This window comes from Stegodyphus dumicola, chromosome X1 (assembly GCF_044657685.1).
Source record: "Stegodyphus dumicola isolate Sdum_Otavi_A_Nest chromosome X1, ASM4465768v1".
In the NCBI taxonomy this organism is placed as follows: domain Eukaryota; kingdom Metazoa; phylum Arthropoda; class Arachnida; order Araneae; family Eresidae; genus Stegodyphus; species Stegodyphus dumicola.
The window spans coordinates 61,516,701-61,534,481 of record NC_140780.1 but is presented as its reverse complement, the minus strand read 5'-3'; the positions used below and the strand labels follow the sequence as shown (position 1 = coordinate 61,534,481).

General features: G+C 34.4%; 1 protein-coding gene across 2 annotated transcripts in view; it reads right to left on the bottom strand.

Annotated features, from left to right (window-relative positions):
• Awh (LIM/homeobox protein arrowhead) overlaps positions 1–17,781 on the bottom strand; it is a 148,519-nt gene that overhangs the window by 89,465 nt on the left and 41,273 nt on the right. For both annotated transcript variants that reach the window (XM_085807417.1, XM_085807416.1), the window contains exon 2: positions 16,879–17,060. In XM_085807417.1, the coding sequence (XP_085663543.1) occupies positions 16,879–17,060 (182 nt within the window). The remainder of the gene's footprint in view (positions 1–16,878; positions 17,061–17,781) is intronic.

Here is a 17,781-nt window from a genome sequence, read left to right as displayed (position 1 = left end):
AATAACAATAATATTAATAATACTGATGCTGGAATAGTGGCCTATATGTAATAATAATAAAACCGTGTAAATACTCTAATAATTATTATTATAATTCCCCGATACTGTAATAATAAATCACGAAAACTGTTGGGGTTGTTCTTTTGCTTCAAACAAATAGAAAATAAAACCAAAATAATAATAATAAAAGATGTAAGATTGAAATTTAAAGAGCAAACAATTAATATTAAAATGAATTTATGCCAATTTTTTATTTACTGGTATTAGTTATTTACTGTTATTTACTCACGAAGGTAAAATTACAGTTTGATTAAACTTACAGATGCGGTTTAAAGAAAACTACTCACTGCTCGGTTAAGATGGCGATTTGGCCATAGCGACGTTTCGATCAATTTTCCTTCCCCTTATCACCTGCGGAGGAAAGTCCTTTCCCTCAGTCATTGTCTTCCTTTTATCCTTACGTACCAGCTCATGAGGAATAAAACGGTACAAAGAGATATTCCCATCTCTTTCTACCTTTTCATTCCTTATCTCATAGTCTTTAACTTTTACCCCTTTTCAGATTACTAGCTTATACTGATGTCTATAATTATTAATAAACTATTTTTTACACGAATTTTGATTTATGATTGTTAAAGCGGCTTCCTCGTAGCCTCTTTTCTTTTCTAGTGTGTGTTATATTTTTAATACGAGATTAAAAACCCTCATTACAGAAAACCAATTAATCTAAACTAGAATTACATGACTGAAACTTTCAGTTCCAACACTGAATGTTGTATCTCAACCTTCTGTATTCCATCTTTAAAGCAGGAATCGTATTCCTACAGTTACTGACAGTTACTTCCATTCATTATCCTCCATCTAAAGGTGAAAATGGGAAAAAGACAATTTCATGCTCATCAAAGTCATTAATGTTGTCTATTTAGAGTTAAGTTATAGTGTTGATGCAATGAGGGATAAATCAAGAGGGTTTGCGTCAATGAAAAATTTCCTTTTCCCACCTAAACAGAAGCTAGACGTTTTAATAAAACCTCTAGTAAACAAATCTTGCCAATACTCTGCCGCCCACCAGCGGCCGAGCGGTAAAGTCGCTGAACACTGCTAGTTCGGTCCGAGGTTCGAATCCCGCGAACAGGCTGGCTGCATAGGCGTTTTCGTGGTTTTCCCCATGTGTAACGTGTATACGAGCCAGTTTCCCTTAGAAAGTCCTCCACGAAGGCATCCTTCCCCTTAGGCAGATAGCCCTAGTGTGCTTTCCGTAATTAAATACGCCACACCCTACTCTGCCTTAATTCAGTTTTGCTACTGCGTAACATGACTGATAGTGAAGTGTGTTACTTTATTTCCAAATGTGGAGGAAATTTTATTTATTATACGCAGTTTTATAACATAAATAATGATAAAAATGTCTCATGCTTATGATAGTTAAAAATGCACAATATCATTACTTTCATAAACTTCCACATATATAAAATAATGCTTACTCTGCAATTACAAGACATTATTTTTCATTCGAGTCTTCTCACTTTTTAATGTCCAACGCGATTAGTGTAAAGCAGGGATGTCAAACTCATAGGTACACTTGGGCCAAACAAACAAGGTTTAACTTTAGGCGGGCCGAAAAAAAAAAAAAAAAAAAAAAAAAAAAATCAATAATCATAGAAACGTAGATTTATTTCGAATAATACAATAATAAACATATATATAAATTTATATAGAAAAGAACAAGAAAAATTTAATGTTTACGTCCTGATACTTGACATCTCATCTCTGCTATTATCTTTCCTATTTCTCCCGAAATAGGAAAGATAATAGAAATAGAAAGAGTGCACGTGTCCCCCCAAAGCCGAAGGAAGCTGAACGCAAGCTACTCACACGCATTTGTAATTTAAGTACTGTGTGTGTCAGCTCGCTGTGAGTAATCTAACAACACTGAATAAATTATCGTTAATTACTTAGCAGTAAACATTTCATTTTTTTCTTCGTCGATATGTTATTTTATTATTATATATTATTATTTTCCGATATATTGGCCGGGCCGCAAAAATATTTGTTGCGGGCCACGAGTTTGACTTCCTTGGTGTAAAGTAATATTTCAAGAATGGGGTAATTTAGATACTTAATGGGAAGGGAAAAACAATCTTTCTTTTAGTGCAATGTAATATTATTCGAATATCGAAATTTAGTCACCTGTTTAGAAATAAAAAATTCCCTTTAAAGACGAATGCTATGATTTTGCTTGAAACTCTTAATAATAAACTAGGTCTTTAAGAAGGCCTTTCAGTCTTTTAAAGCAATATTATCTTAATAATGCTTGCTTTGCAAAAATTTAAACATAAAATATTGCCAGTTAAACAAGCTGGTCGCGTGAGAATTTCGTATCTTTCCTCATTTATAACTTAAATGAATACAAGCAAGTTTCCCTTGCAAAATTCTCTACGAATGCAATTGCTTTTTGACTCAATAGTAACCGAATGGGGGTTCGGTTTGATTTGATTTACTTGATTATGACAAAGTACTCAAAGGCTATTGCTCGAAGGTCTAAGGGCAGGGATGCCTTCGTGAAGTACTTTCTGAGAGAAACTGGCTCGTATATACGTTATACATGGAGAAAGCTACGAAAACGCTCGTGTGGCCACCACGTTCTCAGGATTCGGAACAAACTACCAATGTTCAGCGACTTTACCGCTCGGGCGCTCATGGGCTGGCTGAATGGGGGGGGGGAGACAGGTAAATACACAGTTCGCTTTGGGTTCATATGTTTAATTTCCCGTACAAACATTTCAGGGCTTTCTGTTAAGCTAATAGCTTTCGTGTGCTCTGAAATTACTAAAATAACTAATTCTTCGCAAAGGTAAAATAATCCATTCAGAAATGTGACAGATGATTAGACTAGTCAGAAATGATCACTTTTCATTTAATTATCCATATTTTAACTAAGGATCTCCGTGGTTTCGACTGCTCATTTTCTGCTTGCCTTGCTTTAAAAGTTAATCAATGAATATACATTTAAAATGGGAAATGCAGGTTTTTTTTTTTAATTTGTCTTGGAATGACACCCTCCAATGTGATTATTAATTCTGGCTCTATCATTTGAGAAATGATTTGAAATATTTCTTGGGGGGGAGGATGAAGCTAGATATAAAATTACTCTTCATTTAACACATTTTTTTTTTTTTTTTTCAGAATACTTGTGCCATTTTTTATCAATGTAAATAATTCTAATTCATAAAAGATGTTTTAACACCATACATTACGTACTACAGTACAGAATAAACGTCTGCGCAACACTTAATAATAAACTCTTAATAATACAATTTTTCTGAAACACAATATATAAAACGAGAGAAAATATATAAGTAAACTATATAATATAAAATATATAAAACGAGAGAAGTATGTAAAACGAGAGGATTTTCTTAAGTGGACTAAATTATTTTAAATTTTAACAAAATGAAAATCATGTAATATATGCTTTTTCTCCATCTGGCTCGTGAGGTTGAGATGAGGAGGACATTGAGGGAACTGGGGAAAAGACATTTGCCCGTAAGTGATAAAGCGGGAGGAAAATTGGACGAAACGTTATTTGGGCGAAAAGATGTATAAACGTACACCCTCCGATAGTTAGAAATGATGTCGGCAAAGGGGTGTCAGAGGAGGAACAGAGAATCAGAGGGAGGGGAGGAATTTTGGAATGAAACGCCATTTGAGCACTTTGGCACCTCAATGGACTGTGAAAACCGAGAGTAGAAGTTAAGGCGAAAGTGTTGCTGTTTGGAAGCGAGCGTACAAACGATAATACTAACCATTAATGTCTAAAGACACTTTGCTACGAACCTCTTACGAGTGCACGCAAAGTAATACTTCTTAAATTTAACTATTAAATCATAAATTAACGTTACGGAAGCTTGGGAAAACATTCATAAGCACAGATTGGCGTAGGGTGGGTAGTACGCAACCCCGGGAACTTTTTGAATTAACCGATACAGTACACTTTAAGTCACTGATAAAGCATTAATTAATACTCTGCTTGTAATACGAGACGCTTCTTTTTAATACAATTTCTGTAATTTTGACTTTGATCCACGTCACTGATGAGTTACGAGTGGTCCGGTCACTGAGGAGCCCTTTTGAACTAATTTTCTTAAGAATATATAATATTAGCAAATCGAACCATCAAGAACTGTGTTATGTAAGAATTATGTTTAGACTTACAAAACGTCATCCGTAATTAATAGATAAAACGAAGTATTTTAACACATTTCAAATTGTGTTTCTAGTGTTTCATGAAGTGTAGTACTTTAACACTTTGTAAATTGCGTTTCTCCTGTGATTTCTTTAGTAAAGGACTTTATTTCTAATCAATCTAAATTACTCCGTTATCAGTTAATTTTCCATGTTACTTAAAAAATAGTGATGATTTCGTAGATTAATTCATCGATATTCACATACAGGACTGCTTTCGTCAAGTTAATTTTCTAAGTGTGCTTGCTCTCTAGTATAACCAAGTGGATAAGTTCGTCGAACAATAGTTGTTTCATTCGATGACCAGCGAACGAGCCAGCTACAGAAGATTAAAGTGAAATTCCCAGTCTAATGTAAATCGTACGAGTAAATGCAGATAACCCTCGTGTCTTGCTTTACGCAGCCGAACATCATTTTATATCCATTTAAGGATAAAAATTTCATTTTTAAATACTATGCTCTAATTATCAATCAGTATTGTATGTTTTTAAAAATTCAATTCAATTTGCTTCCATCAATAACCGAGTAGTTAACGCGGCGGACCAATGGATCCTGACGTTTGGTCATGGATTTGCTTCATTAAATTTCATGTATCGCATAAATCTGAAATAATTTATCTTATAAAGTCCTCATCAAGCATATTCTTCCCTCCTCCTGAAATTTATTCTTCACCTCAGATTGTTTGGTTAATTAATTAGGGCAAAGCTCAGGAATATTTTGTCCTAATTTAACCAACCAACTAACATCAGTTCAAAATGTTATTTGATGCGAGAAACTAAAAAAATTTAGCTTCCTAAAAGTACCATTTAAGCATGCGAAAGATAAAAATAAAAATAATAATTAAAAATATGTAATATATATTTTTCGATTTCGTAGCACACAAGATCAAACTTACGAAGGAATACATTAAGCAAATTCATTTTAAAAGAAAAACATTCATATAATTTTTAAGAATTTATGAATCGTAAAGAAGTAGCGAAATAATAATAAGACTTAGAAATTAAATTATTGCCATTTTTCCTACAAAATGCTTTTCCTTTATCTCTTTTGTAGGATATACGTTTCTCGTGGACGATGGAAAGCTAATGCTTTCATTTTTCACCACAGATTAGTTTAATTTCTTTAATTATGGCAAAGCACTCGAGGGCTACCTGCCTAAGAGGAGGGATGCCTTCGTGGAGGACGTTTTATGGGAAACTGGCTCGTATTCACGTTACACATGAAGAAAACCACAAAAACACCCATGCTGCCAGCCCCGTTCGCCGGCATTCGAACCTGAACAGAATTACTAGTGTCCAGCGACTTTACCGCTCGGCAGCCAGTAGGCCCTTTTCAGCACAGATATACAGATTGATTTATTTGAGTAGAACGTATAAAACATGTAAACTGCACAGAAAATATGAAATGCAGATGTCCAGAGAGTCCTAACATATGGGCATCCACCAGTTCCCCAAAAGTTAAAACCATCGAAAAATATTATATCGATCCGGATTCAAGACCCAGCGTACGAGCTGGCTGCATAGGCCGTGATTTTCGATATGCGTAACGTAAGAAACATAAACAGCGGCAGATTACCTTACAAAGTCCTTTCAAGAAGACATCTCTTTCCTTGCACAAGTAGCCTTAGTTTGCTTTGTCGTAATCCAATAAATTCAAATCCTAAGCCCTGGTATAGCCTATTACAAGCTATCAAGTTTCGACCGAAAATTATTATGAATCCTAAGGCTAAGATGGAATAACTAAGAGATTTTATCGTAATAGATTGCGGCTAAATCCTTCTGCCTAAAAGCAGAAAGTATATGAATGGATTGAGCGCTAATAATTATTCCAATAAACGAAAAGAATGAGTAAATAGACTTTCAGGGTAAATGTAGAAAGTTCTCAATAAACTTCCCAAAGAAAAAAAAAAAAAAAAAAATTCAGCTAAGAAGTTCCTAATTTAATTATTTAAATAATGTACATTTTTTCCTATCGGTTTTCTCCATGAAAGCATAGCACCACCAGTGGCCGAGTGAGTGGTTAAGAAAGCTGAATACCAGGAGTTTGACCTGGGTGTGATTCCAGACGAACGGCCTGGTTGCGTGGTTGATTTTCCCATGTTTAACGTGGATACGAGAAAGTTTCTTTTACAAAGCCCTCAAAAGGTATCCTTTTTTCCTAGGGCAGATAGCTCTTGCGTGTTTTGCAATATTTGAATAATTTAACCTAACCTAATTTCTTGGAGGCAGAAAATTTAATCGCAGTAACTTATTTCATATGGAATTCTTGAAGCGCAATGTGCAGCAACAAAAGATTTTGAACCTACACCTAGAATATTTTAAAAATTTGATTATGGCTGAGTACGCTAGAGTTATCTGCTTAGTGGACTTTCTAAGGGAAACTGGCTCGCATCCGCGTGACACAGAGAGAAAATAACGAAACCGCTTATGCAGCCAGCCTGTTCACTCAGAATCCAACATAGGTCAAACTACCAGTGCTCAGCGAATTTACCGCGCAACCGCTGGTGGGCCTGCATGCAACTAGAAAAAAACCGTTTTTTGAAAGGCTATTTCGAAATATGAAGAAACTGTATGAGACAGTTTATATAGATATGAGACAGTTTATATAGTATTATATAGAAGACTAGTAAAGAGTAATATAAAATTGGAGCAACAGAAAAGAATTAAAAGATTTTGAAAGTTCCTAGAACAAAACCGATATCTATAAAAACCAATAAGTCATATACATAGTTTCGAAGTTGAAGTCGTAAATCGTGCGTACAACAATTTGCACGAACTTTTATTTATTTATTTATTTATTTTTATTTTTATTTTTATTTATTTTTATTTTTATTTATTTATCTATTTATTTATTTATTTATTTATTTTGCGCTGCAGTAAAACTCATTTGACAGAATATAACTCTGATAATGAAAATATTTGGGAGCAGATACTCCAATCCACGATGCTGTTCTGTGTGATATGTTGGAAACTGTTGGATAAATTGCATTTATTGGTACAATATTATATAAAATTCCTGCCAGTACCCCAACTGATTTCTTAAAACCTAAAACCCTATGCCACTCGCTTAAATAATCCCAGCAGCTCCAAAGGGGCGATATTTCTGATCTTGGGAACAATGCTCTAAGATTATAATCTATAACATTAATAATAACTATCGGGATAACACAAATGTATGCATTATAAGGAATATTAGAGCATCTAAGGTAGGAATGAATATTAAAGACCAAAAAAAGAAATAAATCAGCTGTTAATCACCATTATAAAACACACAGCACTTTTAATTTAATAATTTCAAAAATATCCCTCAGATTTGATAGTCCAGTATTTCCGCTGCGTCATAAATCATGTATCAAAAATATAAAGCCTAAAGATTAGAAATTCCATTGCATAAAATTAACAACCTCTAGTTTATAAGCACGCCATAAACTATGGTGTGTTTATAATGGTCAGGGGAAGGGGGAAGGCAGCGACTAGTATTTCAAGAACTCCAGTGCCAGACACGAAAATATGGCGAGGTTGAGGGGAGCTAGAACCCTACTGTGACGGTAACTTGTGAACAACATTGCGAAAGGCCGATGGCTAATTTATCAGCGCACTCCGTACATTCAGTCAACGGCGCCTCTGCGAACCCCTGCCGCGACAGGAATGCCGGAGACACTGCGCTCGCACGGCCGTAACTCAGGTTGTCCACGAGCCGGTAAAATGCAACGCCGAATGTGTCCGGTGCTTGTGCGGATCGAAAAATTACGAGTTTTGCTTTTTTTTTTTTTTTTCCTGCATTGCCACGGGCAAAATGTAAAAAGGGGAAAAAGGGAGGGAGGATGAAGTTAGATGGTATCTTGATCTGGGACGTATTGTACTAAGCGGGAGCTTATAACGAGTTATGTTCTTGGACGAACTGATGAGTGATTAGCGAGCTGGGCCTATTTTCCAGATATGCGGTTACGTTCGCTTGGACTTCGTGACGCATCCGTGACCTTCACCTCCGTAGTATCTTTTTACGTTAAATGAGTCGCTAATCATGAGCTTAAAAGAAATTACGATAAGTGGTGTCTTTGAGTTTAATTGGAAGAAGGAAGTAAAGCAGCAAGTAAGCTCAGGTTTACATGGACAGTAATGTGAACCCAATTAAAAAAAAAAAAAATAAGGTACAAGAAAGAAGCGTAGAGCATCTAAATTAATAAAATATCAGAGTGAAAGAGATCTATGAATTTTGGGCAGAGTTTTTCTGCGAGATTGATATTTTCTGCGTGTTCGTGTATGACGCGACAAGAATATTAATACTGAATGATGTTATTAAGAACACCTACCAGGTTTGTGCTGTATATTAAATGGTCTCGACTTTCTGAAGAGGGGAAAAAATGTATTTTGATTTTCATTCGAACTATGGTTATCTTTAAAATGTCAGGCGTTGCGTGGTTAAATTAACATACTTGTCTAATGTTGTGTCAAACAAACTGCTTCGTAAATACACGCAATTAATTTTCATATCCTAAATAACTACTTTAATTGTAGTAATTATTTTGAAAGCTATGATATTAATTACTTATTCATTTTAAATATCTACTATACGTCAGTGAAAATTTGTCGCTCGTAAATTACCTATAAATAAATTAGTAATTTATCTGAATTCTGCAGATTATATTTGCATTCAGTTTTCCATCTCACCAGTAAGAAATAACATATTTGTTACCTGCACATAGCTGTGATAATTATGAATATTCAGATATTTCAGAAGCGAGGTAATAAATACACCACATATAATATAAACGTGAAGTAAATTTTTAATTACACAATTTTTAATTACCTAATGAATTGTTACTAACCAGCCATTAAAAATTCCATTTTTTACCACCAGTTCCAAAATAAAATATATATGGCCTACCAATGTTCGTGCGGTAAAATAGTTGAACACTGGTTGTTCGACCCGAGTTTCAATTTCGCGGGCTTCCTGCATGAGAATTTTCCTAATTTTCTCCAAATGTAACGTGAATACGAGCCACTTTCCTTTAGAAAATCCTCCACGAAGGCATCCTTTTCCCCGAGCAGATAGCCCCTGTGTACTCTCCTGTCACCCCAATAATCAAAAATCCAAACTTAATGATAATTATTAAAATAATTAAACGCGATTTTAAGCAGATAAAACAGCTTAATATTCAACCAACGTTCAAATCCCAAAGAACGAGCTGGCTTCATATATATTTTTGCTGTTTTCCCCATGTATAAGATGAGTGTGAGCCAGTTCCCATAGAAAGTCATCAACGGAAGCGTGCCTTACCTTAGGCAGATAGCCCTCGATTGCTTCCGCATAATCAAATAATTTAAGGTAAATCAAATAATAAGGTAATCGAAGGAAATAAATGCTTTGAAGATATTGTCAAATCGTTGCTCAAAGGTGTTTTAGAGAAGAGGTTTAAAATTTTAAAGCGAATTTTAAAATGAATCAAATGCTTGTCACGCATGAATAAATCTAAAGTTGGGTTTTTCACTATGGGCTCATTTTTTTAAACTGTATAACATAAATACGTTAGTTTCCCTCCAAAATTTCTCCATGAAATCCTCCTATCTTTTGGCAGATAGCCATCACAAGCTTTACCTTAAATATCTATTTGAATCCGCTTTTTAAACTATGTAAAATATTTTTTCAATGTTTTATCTTTACAAACTGTCAAAAATAGGCATAGTTAAAAAACTTCCTTTGCCAGAATGTAGTAATTTATGTTTCAGAAATCATTTCGAAAATGCCAGATACCAAAGTGAAAATGAACGGGTTCTGTAATTACGAGTGATTTTATACGAGGAATAAAAGGAAAATTCGCATCATCAAAATAATTTAAATTACAAAATAATTTAAATTTAAATAAATGTATATGTATTTTCAAGTTTTGGAAAGGATAAGGGGGGATGATTGTTTAGCAGTGGTGAAAGGAGTGCATGGGGCAAAGAAGATCGAGAAAAAAAAAAAGAAAAAAAAAAAAAAAAAAAGACTTCCGTGAATATGAAGATTCTTTTTCTGGATTTTTGCTCAGTTACAGATTTTTATTCTTCCTTTGTTATACTGCTTATATCTTTCATATATATAGAGACGGGTACTTCATTCCCAAATTAAGGATCAATGTCAGGAAATTAGTTATTTATGAGTCGTTTCTTCCCGCTAAAACTATTAATACAACCTACAATATGTGGTAACAAGTAACATTATTTGAAGATGAAAAATAATCTAACAGCTGTAACAGAAATTAGAAAATTCTTAAATTCCCTTGATATTCATAGAAAAATTTTCCAAATTGGATAAAGTTAATGACATTAATTGCGGAAATTAGGTCCGCGATAAAAATGCTGCTTTGATTCTGAGGTTCAGGGGGGGGGAGATTCTAGAATATTCGACGTTCTTCAGCCGCCATCATGCTGATTTTATTTCCTTAAGACTTGCGTAAATTCTAAACTAATTTTTAAAGCCATTTGTCGAACAGTTTTCTGCGAAAGTTATCGTTCAATCTTAATGAACAAAAAAGCTAATAATGACAGTTGTACAAGTCATGCATGAATAAGTGCAATAATCCATGTGTGTGTGTGATTATGGCAAAGCCTCGAGGGCTATCTGCCTAAGGGGAGGGATGCCTTCGTGAGGACTTTCTAAGGGAAACTGGCTCGTATACACGTTACACAGGGGGAAACCAGCAATAATTCATGAATAAAACGAATAATTACTATTGGCTTGGACTGGGTTATTTCGATTACGGAATGGCATTCGAAGATTGTCTGAAGGAAAAGATGTTTTAAAGAAAATTTATGCACATTCATGTTACATGGAACTATGGAAACTTGCGTACATTCAGCCCGCTCGCTGAAATTTGAACCCAGGTGGAATACTAGTGTTTAACTACTCTATCGCTTGGCCGCTAATGAGCATAATTACCACTGGACAAACAAACCACTGATGGATAATTTAAATACAAGAATGTCATGAAGATACAAAGAAGAACGCACATTTATTTTTTTAGCAAACAAGCCGTATGCATCTGTTGTACGGGAATAATCTGAAGTATTTAGTAGTAGTGAAAAATTAAGCTTCAGCTTATTAATTAGAGATCGCTATGCAGGAATGGAACTGTGGTTAGATTCTTTTTACGGAATGATTTTAGACTAAAAATGAGGAAAATGATTTTCAGTATTAACGAAAGAAATTGGATACAAACACTTTTCACTGACCTTGAAAAAAATAGGATATTAATTTAGCCAGAGCTGAATACCAAAGTAACAAAAATAGCAAGTATACTTTTAAATTGACAGTAGAATGCCAGTTTTTACAGTTTCGAAAGAGGGGTTTCTTATTCCTAGAGCTTGAAACATTTGCAAGCTTAACATCGCCTGACATACACAAAAAGTTTCTACTTATTTCTTGGTATTATTTATGTTAGCGTCTAGCAATTACATATGAATTTAACAAATGTTTACATAATATTAATTACGTACTGATTTTATACCGTGATCGGAAAAAAGTATCCTCGCATTAAACATAAAAGTTTTTAAGCCGATTTATTTGATATTAATTTGCTTATAATATATGTCAACACTACAAGAGTCGCCCAGACGGTAGAGTAGTTAAGGAAGCCGACTGCGGTACCGAAGGGCCCGAGCTCGAATTCCGGAGATATGGGTGTTTGTAAATTTATAGTGTCTGTGCGGCATGGGGACACTCCTCTAAATATGCGGCGAGCCGAAAGTCCTCTCGTGTAGTTTGGTGGAAGGGGAGAGGGGTGGGAGACCCCAGGACCACCCCACGGGGTGCTCTCTCTTAAAACTGGAGGTGGAAAGTAGAAGTCCAACCTCTCTTTGGAGTAGGCTCTGGCAACCATTCTTCCATGTAATATGGACTCGACAACTCCATTCCATGTAATATGGACTCGACAGATCGATTAATATGGACTCGACAACTCGATTCCATGTAATATGGACTCGACAACTCGATTCCATGTAATATGGACTCGGCAACTTGATTAATAAGAACTCGACTCTATTCTTCCATGTAATATGGACTCGATAGCAACAACACGACACGAAAAGTCAAGTGCTTAAAAGTTGAGATTTTTTTTTGGGTAAGGAGACGTAATAAGCTAATATTCGTTAAAAAATCAAAATTGCTTTAAAATAGTCATGTACTTAAAAAGGTTCAGTTTTCTTATACGATTTCTTTTTTGTTAGTGTCTTTGTGTTATCACAGCAACAACCAGTACCGTAATTTACTGCTTGCTTCTGCTTGTTTCGCAACTGTTTTTGTAAATCTTTATCCTTTTTGTGAAAATGAGTACTGAAACAAGTGGCACACGAGTTGATGTTAAAATTTCATTCTAAAATAATTCGAAAATGCAAAATCTCTATGCCGTAATCTCTTTGTGGTAAGTATAGTAAATAAATTCCTATTCCTATGCATATATTATAAATAAGTTTAAAAAGACTGGAATTATAGAAAATAATTATCACTACAGGAAATCATCGAAACTGAGCGAAAGAGAAGAGCAACTAACTGATTTTGAAGGAAATTAAACTCTTTTATGAGTTCATCTTCGATTGCGTCAGAATTTCGGGAAGCTAACACCAAAGAAGTTCTTTCTAGGGCAATTAGAAATATGATTAAAAAATATGGATATCATACTCGAGTAGCTAGACGAAAGCTATTCTCAAGCATAGCTCACAGAGAGAAGATATTAGAATCTGAAAAAGAATTCATTAACGAGCTTAAAGCAGTTTTGGCTTAAGTAATTTTTTTTCTTATGAATGTAAATATAATGTTTGGCAATCAGATAGATGCATATTAGCACGGAGGATAGCGTATGAAGCTATGAAGAAGGAAAATATACAAGTAGCGGTAAAACACAATGGTAAAAATATAATGGCGTATGCTTGGGGAAGGTGGGTATGGCTGCAAGTAGTGTTTGAAACTTGTACATGACTGTTAGTGTTTTGAGTAAATAAATTATCTTAATATCTTATAAAGCAACTTAAAACAGAGTGTACAAAAGCTAGGTATTTCTGGAAATTTTTATTTTCAGCAAGATAAGGATCACGAACACAAAATTTAAGCTATAAAAGAGCTGTTGATGGTATGCACCATATATTTTAAATACTTCACTCACCAGACCAATCGAATATATTTGAAATATATATCCAGTCGAATATATTTGAAACAAAATGAAAAGGAAACTTCAAACGTGCTCAGCATCAGATACACGAACTTTTAAGTATTATTTAGAATAAGAAAAAATTAACAAAAAGGAACATTTGAATTTAGAAAGTTCAATGCCTAAATGTCTTCAAGTCATTGCCAAAAAAGTGGATTAGATTAATGGATGAAGGAAAAGCAATTCAAGGGATATCTGCCTATAGAAGGGAAACCTTTTAAAGGAAACAGTTTCATATCCAAATTATATGGGAGAAAACTACGAAAACTCCCATACCGTCAGCCCGTTCCCCAGGATTCTAACACGGGTCGAACCATGATGCGATCCACCAGCGATTAAGCGGTAAAGTCGCTAAACACTGGTAGTTGGGTCCGACATTCGAATTCCGCGAATGGGCTGGCTGCATGGGCGTTTTCGAGGTTTTCCCCATGTGTAACGTGTATGGGAGCCAGTTCCCTTAGCAAGTCCTCCCCGAAGGCATCCCTCTCCTTAGGCAGATAGCTCTCGAGGCTTCGTCGTAATTACATAAACCAAACCAAATCGAGCTATGATATTGCATTAAGTACCGTATTTGACGGCATATAAGACACACGTTTTTTCCTAAATTTAGTCTCAAAAACGTTACCTGCGTCTTATACGTGAAGGACACAGGTTAACTTTCAATACTGAATGCTATTTTTAGCCCGGATAAAGGTCTAGACACACATAACTTTTTCTACATCTACATGTGTGTGGCCTTCTAAATAAGGGTACGTCTTATATGCTAGTGCGTCTTATATGCCGTCAAATACGATATAAAAACATTTTTCGTTTTTTTAAATAATAACATAATGTTATGTGCATGAATAGTTTTTCCATTAATTTTTTGCACTAAATGTAAATCTTGCTTTTTAATTTTATTACTTATTATGTCTATGTTCATTGTGTTAAATGCCTAGAGAAATCATTCGTTTAAACATGAAGCAGAATAATTAAATTAAAAATTAACACTTTAAACTGTTTTCAAACCTTAGCAGTGTATGAACATATTTTTCCGTCACTGTACCATTTCCTTAATTCCTCTTCGTTAAATATAAATGAAAATTTAATACTTCGGTACAATTAAGCAATTCAAATTCAAAATTTTCGTTTTAAATAATGCATTTATGTTCATATACCTTGATAACAGTCCGTAATAAGGTATTGTTTTTCATATGACTAAAAATTATTTTCATACACGGTAACGGAGATTTCAAAATACATTCACACGCCTATAAATTAATCGCCTATAATTAATAAGGAATCTGTTATTCGAGAAGGTTTCGTCTCATCATTCTCACGCATGTTAAATGAAATTACGTCCAGTGAGCTCTCGGGTAAATCCAGACATTTTATGTCTTTTGATTCCAAAAATCGTCCCCCCAGTAGCAGCGCGATAAAATCGCTGAATACTGGTATTTCGACCTAGATTCGAATCTCAACGAACAAGCTAGTTGCATGGGAGTTTTCCTGGTTTTATCCACTTGCAGTTATGGATATGAGCCAAATACCCTTAGGCAGTCCTCCCCGAAGGCATCCCTCCCCCTAGACAAATAGATCTCTCGTGCTTTACTCCCATCAAATACACCAGAACCTGCGCCGTATGTAACACGAATACGATCCAGTTTCCCTTCAAATGTCCTCCAACAGGAAGCATTCCTTCCCTTAGCCAGATAACGTCGCATAAGTTGCAGCAGTCAAATAACGTAACTTGATATCGCTTGATCATTGCTGAATTAAGCATAAAAGTCCATTAAGGAGAACCGAAATCCAAGCGTTCTCCTAAAAAGCCGCTAAGTCTCACATACTGATGCAGGCTGACATCACTATAAATATCAGCACTGAACACATGTTGAGCTGCACGGAATTGTAAGCTGATATCCCCCCATACAAGAAATTTTCTAGTATAATGATAGCTTTCGATGACATAACCTAGTTCACAATAACGTCCTCAGAGCTCGCCAAACATATCCTCATTCAGACATTCTTTAAAAAACAATCCATTGCCCCACTGTTGAGGAAACAAAGTAATCATTGCACTAAATTCTATGTGTGTACCTGCGCGTCGATTTGCATAAGACAGTGTCAGCTGAAGACATGTTCACTGTTCTAGCAGAAGACATCTCCGATGGCCTTTAATATACTATTATCAGCAGTAAAATAACGTACTTAAATTAAATCTTACATACATTTTACTCCTCATTAAACCTAATGAACAGCGTATCCGTTCATACAGCTTGCGTCTATTCCGGCGCAGCATATAGGTTGATCTTAGGAAGCCGTCCATAAACCATTTCTTTGAATCCAGTTCAGTAGTTCTGAGACTTGGATCACAAACCATTCCTGTGAAGTACTTGTGATAAGTGGAAGGTTTTTACCAAATTGCCTTCAATTATGTTTTGTAGTTGAATTCTGCCTTCAGAAACTACAAATGTAAAGCTTAGCGAATACTTAGTTTCTGGGTCACTTGTACCTGTGGCATGCAAAATCTCTGTTCTCTGATAATTCTAACTTACATGAATGTCGTTGGTAGGATCGTTTCCTCATATTTGCTGTGTAATCGTCTTTGGGTTGAAAGGGTAGTAGCATTACTTTCAGATGCAAAACGCTAATGAGATATTTATATTAAAGTGCCCAATTTGCATTAAGCTAGCGTTAAAGAAATTCACTACTCAGGAACTTTGCAAGAGAGTCCCTTATTCCTTTGAGGAATGAGAGATAATTTGTTGCTTGTTTTCTGGTTCAGTAAAACAATAGTAACTGCACGTACTGACGGATTTCTAAGCCACATGGGAATGAATGCATCAAGAATATGTAAATTACACTATAATAAAATTGAAATAAACCTTTCTATAAATTATAAATTGTATTTTGCCTGTTTTAAAATTCGTGAACTAAGTAACTATCGAAAACTTTAACTAAGAAAATTAACTTTTCATATAAATTTTTGGTAGCAGCATAAAAAGAAATATTCGCCTAAAAACATTTTCAATATACTTCTATTTCATTCCCCTTAATTATTTCAACATTGAAATTTTCTTAGTTTGTGTTTATTACCTCTCTGCCACTTGATGGTTTATAAATAAGATTTTCGTGCTTTAATAACACAGATTTATATTTGAGTGAAAATGCTTATATTGCATGTTAGTTAAGAGATCACTAGATTAGTTAGTTAAGAGATCACTAGATTAGTGTAAGTAAGACATGCACTAATCTAGTGGCCTCTTAACGAAAAATAAGGGCGTTTTAATTATTATTTAATATGTCACTTAAAAGGAACACTCCAGTTGTTCTAGAAAAATTTCGAAAAGTAACATGATGATATTAAAAAAGTAACATGATTTACTTTGAAATAGTAAGTGCAATTTGTTTTATAATACTAGGTATATGTATCTCAGAAACGAGAAAGCGAGCGGCTGGCCCGAGCCCACCTTACATAATCTGTCCGGCAGTAGACATTGTCATCCTTGATGAAGCAAGACGGCTGGCGATCTAATGCTGCTTGACACACAGAACACCTCAGGCAGTGGGAGTGCCAGGATCTGCCGTTGACATGCAGGAGATAGCGGTCAGCTATGCGTTGTCCACATGCGTAGCACATTTCCTGCTCCGTCTGTAAAAAAAAAAAAAAGAAAAAAGAAAAAAGATTACAGTCATCGCCTCGTACCCAAAGCCAACTCGTATACATAGTAAGACATACACTAAAAAAAATTAATTAATTATTTAATTAATGAAATTAATTTACATAGTAAGACATACAGTTGTATACATAGTAAGACATACACTAAAAATTAATTAATAAATTTGATTTAAAAAAACAAATTTCACATGTATGTATACGAGTTGTACATACTCGTACAACTCGTATACATAGTAAGATATATACTAAAAAAATTAATTAATTTGATTTGAAAAAATTCAATTTTTTTAAATTTTTAAATTTTTTAAATAAAAAATTTTTTGAAATTTACTTAAATTAAATTTACAAATGTAGAATGTAAATAAACATCATCACTTTTGTTATTACTATTTTGAAGTTAAATAATTAAATATCTGAAAAACACTTTTCTGAAATCAATCAAAATACTAATATTTTCCTTTCTGTTAAATTCCTTTTAATCAAAGCTTAAATTTTATTCTATGAATATAGTAAGTATCTTTAATACTTCTTTTGTATTCTTTTAGCTTTTACGTACAGTTTTCACTAAACTGAAATTTCTTATAAATATCAGGGTAAAATTATTCCGTAGTATAATCATGTAAAAAGGGAAAATGTTCAGCAGGTTCTTATTTTTTCGGAAAAAAATGAAGAGCCAATACAAATTTGTATCTGC